The following is an 8472-nucleotide window of genomic DNA, read 5'->3' as shown; positions in this document are numbered from 1 at the left end:
CGTTTTTGTTCGTTTTTTTTTTTTCAGATCAAATTTTATGTTGCCATAATTTTTCATTTTCTACTGAAAGCTGCTAGCCTCGACTTTACAGATTGAATTGTGTCATTGTATGAAAGTATACAGACGCCGTGTTGGCTAAGCAATGGTTAATGAATTAAAGCTGATGATGTTCAAGAGCTATATAGTTTTCCCCCAGAATGGCCCCTCATTAGAGTCAGAGGTCAGCTTCTCCCGTGTCAAGTATGCTATGTATATTATGTTAAGTTTGAGGTGGTATGTCTGTTAAGATTACCTGGATGATTGAATATGGTACAACAACAGAGACAGCCTGTTTAAGAGAGATTGAGGAAGTAATAATAATAATAAATAATAATAATAATAATGATAATACTAAAATTTGATGCACAAAATCATTCATATTAATGAAAAACAGAGCGCAAAATGCTTTTGTACAAATAATAGTCCAAGTAAAAATTAAAATTATTATTATTATTATTATTACACATTCAGTTATATCACTTTTGATAATTATGTTTTTTATTTCAATAAGTTCCTTCAAATATAGAGTTATAATAACTTTAGTACTTTTTTCCTTTACAAATATATGAAAATAAAAGACAATGGTCATGTTGTTTCAATAGTAATGGTTAATAGATGGAAGTTGTGTTTAAGGAGGCCCACTTTACTGTTTTTCCTAATTACATAATTTCTTTAACCATGTCCAAGTTTTCTTACTTCCAGAATGAGATAATTCATAAGTGTGCATGCAATACCGAACAAAAAATATTTTGAGTGTTTTTGGTGAAATATTGGCTTTGTCGCACCAGTGTTTATGAGTGTTGCATCATGTAAAATCTGAAATCTAATTTATACTGTCAACATTTGGTAACTGAGCTAAAGACAACAAGTCACCTGAAATTATTGAATCAGTTGTAAAGGTTTTCTGGAATAAAGAGGTTTTAATTACAGTTGCAGTAAATGCTGTAATGAGCCTATAGAGGCAAATGTAAGAATAACGTAAGTGTAAGATACTTCAGGACAAAAAAAATAGACATGCGTGAATAAAATGTTAATGACATTCATTTAAATACATATAATTTCTGTAATCCAAAAGTCCTTATGATATTATAAATGCATGCATGGTATATTAATTTCTTTGGTGGCATAGGCTGTAGTTGGGAATAATAATGATAATGAGAGTAACAATGAGAAAGGGCTAATCATGTAAACAATAAGATGTTAAAGATGGAGGCCATGAACGGCCAGGCAGGCTACCATTTGCTATCGGCCTGCAATGTTCTCTTGTCTGGTGTTAAGTGTTAGGCCTACACAAAAGCCAGGCTAATAAATAAATAATACCAAAAAAAACAGCTCATTTGAATGTGATATGTTCCTACTACTTGCAGCCTTCTTTTAAACACTTAAGGGTCAGTGTCCGGCCTTTTGAACTGTAGAGGCATCACGCCATAAATGCTCCAGTTGGCACAAACAAAAGTGTCTGTTTACACATGCAGGCTGGGTGGCAGCGTCATACGTCTCCGTCATAGAGACTGAAGTACTTGCTGGTGTTGGAGAAACAGAGGTAAGGCGTATTCGAACCCGGGTACACGACGGGCAACGGCATGGGCATCAGGCACCTCCCCAGCAAGCTGCTCTCCTTGTACAAGGCGGGGAGCTGACCCACCACCACGGGCTTCACCGTCTCCGGGAAGTCGCTCACCGGTCCGTCGATTTCACTCGAGATTTGCCGTTTTAATTTATTCCTGCGGTTCTGGAACCAGATTTTCACCTGGGTTTCGGTGAGCTGCAGAGAGCTGGCGAGGCAGGCGCGCTCGGCGCTGCTCAGGTAGCGCTTCATGTCGAACGTAGACTCCAACTGGAAGATCTGTCTCTTAGAAAAAATGGTGCGCGTTTTCTTTTTCGTGATCATTTTGCTCTTCTTCGTGGGACTGTCCGCTTTAAGAGGCTCAGTGGTCGTGGTGGTGGAGCTGCAGTCGTCGCAACTACTGTCCCCGCTCTCGAAGCGCGCCTCCGCCGCCCGATTAATGTCGCTGGCCGATTCGCGGGCCCGGTTATTCTCTTGGGTAAAATCTGCAAGAAAACAACAACTGCTTGAACCTCCTCTCAGTCTGTGTCACCCTCTGGTGCGTATTAAAGACGATGCGTTATCGTGACGTGAATCGTCCTTACCGCTTCCGTCCGATTCGCGCCTGTGCTGGGCTCCGGGCCCCTCCAGGTTGCTGTGCATGTCGCGGCCTTTACACGTCGCCGCGGCCGAGACATCGCGCTCTTCGTGGGGGTGACAGCTGTCACTGGCGCGCCCGCTTGTTTTCAGGTTGAGGATGTTGTCAATGGTGAACTTGAGAGAGGCGCTCGGACGACATGGTGCGTCCTCTTTACTCATATTCTCCAGCGCGCAACGTAAACAACTCCTTTGTTTACTTCTCCCCTTGGATCAACGCAAGCAGTCACCAATAAGGTGTCGAAGGTGCACACAGCATAGCAGCATCCACTGAGCACACACTGCTTGGCTGGGACTCAGTGTGTAATCTCAGCGCTCACATCACGTTGGATGGGGCGAACCGAGTCCGCGCTGATTGGTTGAATCGACAAGCGGTGTGGACCAATCGCAGCGAAGGGATGCGACGAGGACGAGAGCGTTGTATTCCAGCTCCGCTCCTCTCTTCACCTAAAATACATCTTTTCCATTGAAACCTGCTGTTCGCTAATATGGTCTTTCACACTGTGGGGCGTATTTGCACGATTGCTCAATTATAGACGTTGATTTGACGGTTACATAAATTGATTTGAACTTCACCACCTCAAAAATTGTCAACAGATTTAATTGGGGGAAAAGTGCATTTACATGCATGTGCACGACTGTGTAGCTGGCGGGCCACTTGCATTATTCTTTAAAAATAAAAATGAAAAACGGATGCTCTCTCACTCTTTGCCCTTGTCTTGCAACTAAATAAGGCAACCAACAGAAATACACACTCTTGAGTTTCCACGATGGGCGATAAACACAATTAAATTCATATCTCTATGTGGATCGGAACTGTATTATCATCACCCTTGTAAAGGCAGACCTATTTTACATGATCATTTTACGGATAATTGAACTTCCTTCACCGTGGTGTGTTTAAATTCAACTGTTCATTCTGATTGATCGTGTATTGTGTTCTAATTTCGAGTAATATTTTGCGGGATGATAATCCATCATAATTCGCCTGACTCTTCCTACTGCTCTGCTTCTTTTATGTTAACAAAAGTGTGTTTTATTTGTTTATAGACTCATCACACGCAATAAACTGCAGCTTTGAGTAATTATTTTACGGGGATAGGCTATAGTTCTAATTTATAATGATCCGAACTGCAATGGCTTCTTTTAAACAATTATAGTTCACTGGTGGGTGTGTTTTTTTTTTTACTCGTGCGTAATTTTGTCAATTTTAAATTCAATTGTGCGGTCAAAAAAGATAAATGACAAACAATGACCTTTAGCATAAAAAAAAACTTATACTTTGAATTTCAGGTGTCCCCAAATATTTGCTATTTACACGATTGTAATAAATTGCTTTTAGTGGGAGAACATACACAGAAAAAAACGAGTTGGTATTTATATCCATTTATTGAGTGGAAAAAAATAATATCGAAAACGTGTGTGCATGTGTGTTTTAATATAAAAGTTTGGCGAAAAATAGTTGCTTATCACACAGAGTACACTGCACTCTGTTTATAGATTATTATATGATGACAGTAGCAAACAAACACACACGTAATACACAAACATGACTTTGTGTCATCTGTTTCCTTCTCTCCGCGACATTGCTTGTTATTGCACAGTATTGTAGAAATGGCGAAATGTCTTTACACCAAGCTGCTCATCTGAGACCTCAGTATGCTCATGGAGTGGGCCAAGGAGGACAGAGGGTACGCGATGGAGTTGGAGAAGACCTGATGTCCGTTCAAGTTAAAAGCCAGTGCAGAACCGGCTCCGGGTCCGTCGTGATACAAAATGGGGACTCTGACTAGCCTCTGGCTCGGGTTTGGAATGTGTACAACCTCGAGATCCGCCGCCAGTTGTCTCTTCCATTTATTCCTGCGGTTCTGGAACCAGATCTTGACTTGGGTCTCTGTCAGGTGGAGTGACGCGGCCAGGCCGGCCCTCTCCGAACTGCTCAGATACCGTTTCACGTCGAAGGTGGACTCCAGTTGGAATACCTGGCTTCTGCTGAAGACAGTACGGGTTTTCTTCTTCCGGGTATGGGTTGAGTCAGATGGCGCGTCAAAGCCACTCTGAGCCTCGTCGTGCTCATCAATCAGGATGCCGTCGCTTAATTTCCTGTCCGACTCGTAGCTGTCATCTGTAATCGGTTCTGAAATCGGTTCTGATACTGCGGGAGAACTTCTGTCACTGGTCGACACCGAGCAGCAGTTGTCCTCGGACCTCGTGTTCGCAGAGGGACCTGAGAGGAGGAAAAATGCAAAATGCAACGATTTGTACTACTTTAGTCCTGGCGCAATGAGCAGTTTATTGGAAGAAAAAAACGGTTGGTAATGCAATATTGATGTAGATGTATATGTGCGTCACCTTATTTAATAGGTTAAATTTTTTCTTGCGACGTAAACACGATGCATTGATTTAAATTTTGGCATCGGAAAGATGAATCTCGAAGGGTGCCTCCCATGAAATATTTTTTGGGGGGTGCGTTTAAGGAACTACCGCAAATCACAGTCGTTTACAAATCTGTTTGGGGTTGTAATCAAAACTCAATTCGTCAATCGGATATTGCGCAACTTATACGGTTATCGTTGAACGTTAAAATACACCATCCATTGTAACCCGCATGTTTTTTTTTTAAAGGTGATTTGAGCGATACTTACTGCCCGGTGCATCCAAAGTCCTGGAAAGCAAAGCAGTGTTCCCGGCGTACCAGTTTAGCAGCGGCTCTGCGCACAGGGACGAGGCTGGGCTGCAGCGATCGGGCGCCGGCGCACACTTGACGCCGCACCGCGTGTACGAGACCGGGCTGGGCGGGTCCACGCGCGTCGCGGCTCCACATCGGCTGTTGTCGGAAGGGGAATCCCGCTCGTGTGGCCCCGCCGCCAGTAGATTTTCAATGAAAAAAGACGACGCTCTCGGTGATGACAATAGAGGAGTCTGGGTGTCCGTCCGCTTCTTCTGCATGTTTTCCGGATTTCACCGAGCAAAAAAAAAAAAATCAAACAAATTCCGTCGCCATTTAGTGTTAAAACAACGTCCAGAAAGTCCAAACTGGCACGTGAAGCATTGCAGCTTTCGCGCTGTGCTGGGACGGGGAGTCGCTGCAGGGACCAGACGACTGAAGCACGAGTTGTGTACAGTGAAAGGTCCAGTGGCGAGCTTGGCAAACACTGGGGGCCATCCAGTGATTGGACGAGCACAATAGCAAATGGAAAGGCGAGTCACTGTCTTGCTGCACCAGTGACTGTAGCTACTGTAAAGGCCGGTCCCTTAACTCCCCCTCAGTCTCTCTTGCGTCTTTATTTAGGTCAATTAGAGTGTAAATCAAAAATGAAGATCCACATGGAGGCTTCCATCCATCTTGTTTCAACAGGGAAGCCTTGCGATCTTTAAACGAGCAGGACGGCAAGAGTTTTGCATCCCAGTTTGCTTCTTTACTGTAGCATGGTTCTCTTATTTATTTTCATGAAGGCCATGTCAGAGTTATGTCGGCTTTATGAAAGGTGAACGCAAATAATATTCAATTGCCATACACTATGACTGTATGCAAAACTTAAAGAAAAAAAAACAGGATTCTGTTCATTGCTTTTAATTTCACTGTGACGGTGACACGTTCCGTACAGTAACGGAAGCAAATGCAAAACAAACAAGCAACCAAATGGTTATTTAACAATGTAAACCGAAAAAAATTCAATCACACATAAAATGAAACAACATCTTAATTGTTTTCAGAATCAGAGTCTGATTCTGATTGTTTTCTTTTGAGGAAAGTCCAGCAGCAATAATTTGTCTTCTTTTTAAGAAATGAACAACGCAGATAACTTGCAACTGCAACACTTTTAGATAACAGTAAATTATGATGCTGTAAAAACATTTGACATTGTAGTGTTCTTTCTAACTCTTTTACAGTTTTTCCACTTAAGACTCCAAAACGCTATGGATTATTTTACTGTATTCATTTTCATGATTTTGTCTTGACATTGAAATGGGATCCCATAGCGGAGCTCTTGGCATCACGCTTAAGGGCCAAAGGTCAGCACACTGACCTCTGGCAACTACTTCCTGTTTTCACGTTTTAGGCAACAGTTTGACACCAATTTGAAATCTACTCCCCCAAACCATGCAGTTATACAATAATCCCCCTTCCATCGTCACGGTTACGATCCAGACCCTCAGCAATACGGGAAAATCTGTGATGTTGAAATACCCGAAATGCACTCTATATGTTTTTTATGCACATTTAAATATTTATTGGTCAGACGTAGCATGCGTGCAAGTATTAGCTTGTAACTTTTTAAGGTTGTTGATGCCTACTTAAGAATCCTCAAAAGTAAACTAATCTGGATTTAATTATTTTATTATGCAATCAGTGCACATGAATAAAATGATTTTATATGAGAGCCGAGAATGAGCTGATGTCTCAAAATCGAACTACTGGATGACTGTACTTACAGTATTCCAGCAAAATCAGTTTAACAAGACTTCATTGGATACGCGTTTCATCGTTTGATCATCTGAAAGATTGAAATAAGTGCTGACGGGTGTCTTTACCCTTTTAGTGCAAATGGCAAGACATTTGAGCTTTTTATTTCCCTCAATGGAGTCAGCGTCTGTGACCTTTAACTTCAGTCTCTTTCTCTTCTCCCCCTCCGTCCCTCAGGTTAGACTTAGCCTTTGACAGAGGATCAGCGGTAATGTTGCTCTTCAAACTAGCACGCGGCGCAGACATCGGTAACATGAGCCCTGCGCTCAGCAACCGAGTCTTCCTTCCACCTGTCTTCTCCTGCGTGGCCAAGCCGTCGGTGAGGAGATTGAATGAATTTTTTTTTTCTTCTTCCTCTGTTCTTGAATTGGGCCCCAAATATTACATGACAAAGTTTACTCCTAAAATTAAAAAAAATAAATAAATAAATAAATAAATAATTTAAAAAATGAATAAATAAATAAATAATTAAATAATTAAAAAAATAAATAAATAAATAAATAAATAAAAAAGACTGGTTCTTTGGAAAATTAAATAAATAATAATAAAATCAAAAAGACACACCCAAAACAAATAGGAAGAAAAAGATTTCTGATCTGTGCTTTAAATCCTAACATTTTTATTCACGTGGTCTGCGTTCTTGTCCGTGCTCAAAGCCCACATTAGATCAGTCTTGTGTGTGTACATTGGGCCATGTGAGTGATGTTGCTCCCTGGCCAGCGCCGCTTGCGCTGGGGGGCCTCCGACCCCCCCCCCAGTGCACAGACCCAGAGGCTCCTCTCACTTTGCTCCCTCCTCTCGTTTTGGCTTCTTCTTCTGATCCTCATCCATCTTGGCGTGCCCTTTGCTTTTCATGGCCTGCCGGCTCGCGACCCCTCCATGCCGCCACAGCTCACGACATCGGCTCTCCACTGCGCTCCACGTTTCATCACACAAAATCAGATCATCAGCATGTGCTCCGGGACACGGCGGGAGCAAATTGAGCGTGTTTCTCTTTGTTTTGATGACCGGTGCTTTCCGGCCGGCTCTTGAAGCGGGACACGGTGGCTTTGCCATCTGCTAAGACAAAACACCCAGTCCGACGGCTTGAAAAGTAAAAAAGTATTTTGAAGGAATCTTAGTTTTAGTCAACTTGGCAACCACGACTGTTTCCATTTTGCCCTCTTGGAGCTTGCGGATTTCCTTTCCTCACAGGTCTAATTACTCTTTTATACCAGCCATTAGTCAATCGAGTGTGATTGTAATGGCTCTCGGCTCTGCTGCTCTTTGACTCGTACAGTCAATGAAAGTGGAGACAGTTTGACCCACTTCATTCCACTGGAGGCATGCAGCGAGACAGACAGGAGGGTGAATCTCCTCCTGGGCCTTTCGAAGCTCTTTACACCAAGACGCTCACGTTCACGGAACTACGTTGACCTCAGCCGACTTGTTTGACAAGAAGCGGAGGGATTGCATGAGATTGTGTGAAAATACGGAAGCGCTTTTCCAGGTTGTGCCCCAAATCTTTGCCGCCAATTTGTGGCTGTCAATGAGTGAGACCATTTGACTGGAATTTATTTATTTATTTATTTTTGTTTTGCTTCTGAGGGCTAACAAAGTGGAACACACCCATATAAAGCACCAAAACTGTTTTCATGGATTTTTTTGGACTAATTTATTTACTTGAATTGAACGTGGTGCAGAAGCAATAACTCAAACACCTTTTACCAATTATGGCAAGATAATCTTGACTTGCAATGTTTGCAAATGTAACCGTCAAGCA

General features: G+C 42.4%; 2 protein-coding genes across 2 annotated transcripts; both read right to left on the bottom strand.

Annotated features, from left to right (window-relative positions):
* Positions 1–945: 945 nt before the first annotated feature.
* Positions 946–2553, bottom strand: hmx4 (H6 family homeobox 4). The gene is made up of 2 exons (XM_088303026.1): positions 2191–2553; positions 946–2091 (listed from the first exon to the last, which is right to left on the bottom strand). The coding sequence occupies exons 1-2, from the start codon at positions 2402–2404 to the stop codon at positions 1529–1531; spliced, it is 777 nt and encodes a 258-aa protein (XP_088159152.1). The 5' UTR covers positions 2405–2553; the 3' UTR covers positions 946–1528.
* A 1094-nt stretch (positions 2554–3647) lies between these two features.
* On the bottom strand, positions 3648–5410 carry hmx1 (H6 family homeobox 1). Its single transcript, XM_088303128.1, has 2 exons — positions 4888–5410; positions 3648–4469 (listed from the first exon to the last, which is right to left on the bottom strand). Exons 1-2 carry the CDS (start codon positions 5189–5191, stop codon positions 3871–3873), a joined length of 903 nt encoding a protein of 300 aa, XP_088159254.1. The 5' UTR covers positions 5192–5410; the 3' UTR covers positions 3648–3870.
* Positions 5411–8472: the final 3062 nt, after the last annotated feature.

Source organism: Idiotropiscis lumnitzeri, chromosome 8 (genome assembly GCF_059441095.1).
Source record: "Idiotropiscis lumnitzeri isolate Australia: NSW breed Sydney's pygmy pipehorse chromosome 8, RoL_Ilum_1.0, whole genome shotgun sequence".
NCBI classification, from domain to species: Eukaryota; Metazoa; Chordata; class Actinopteri; order Syngnathiformes; family Syngnathidae; genus Idiotropiscis; species Idiotropiscis lumnitzeri.
This window is presented reverse-complemented; position numbering and strand designations above follow the sequence as displayed.

What these genes read in the sequence shown, in the direction of transcription:
- hmx4 (XM_088303026.1), bottom strand. Translation starts at nt 2,404, where the DNA reads ATGAGTAAAGAGGACGCACCATGTCGTCCGAGCGCCTCTCTCAAGTTC. An exon ending in GCGCGAATCGGACGGAAGCG is followed by an intron (nt 2,092 to 2,190) that starts GTAAGGACGATT and finishes GTTTTCTTGCAG; the next exon opens with ATTTTACCCAAGAGAATAAC.
- hmx1 (XM_088303128.1), bottom strand. Translation starts at nt 5,191, where the DNA reads ATGCAGAAGAAGCGGACGGACACCCAGACTCCTCTATTGTCATCACCG. An exon ending in GACTTTGGATGCACCGGGCA is followed by an intron (nt 4,470 to 4,887) that starts GTAAGTATCGCT and finishes TCCTCCTCTCAG; the next exon opens with GTCCCTCTGCGAACACGAGG.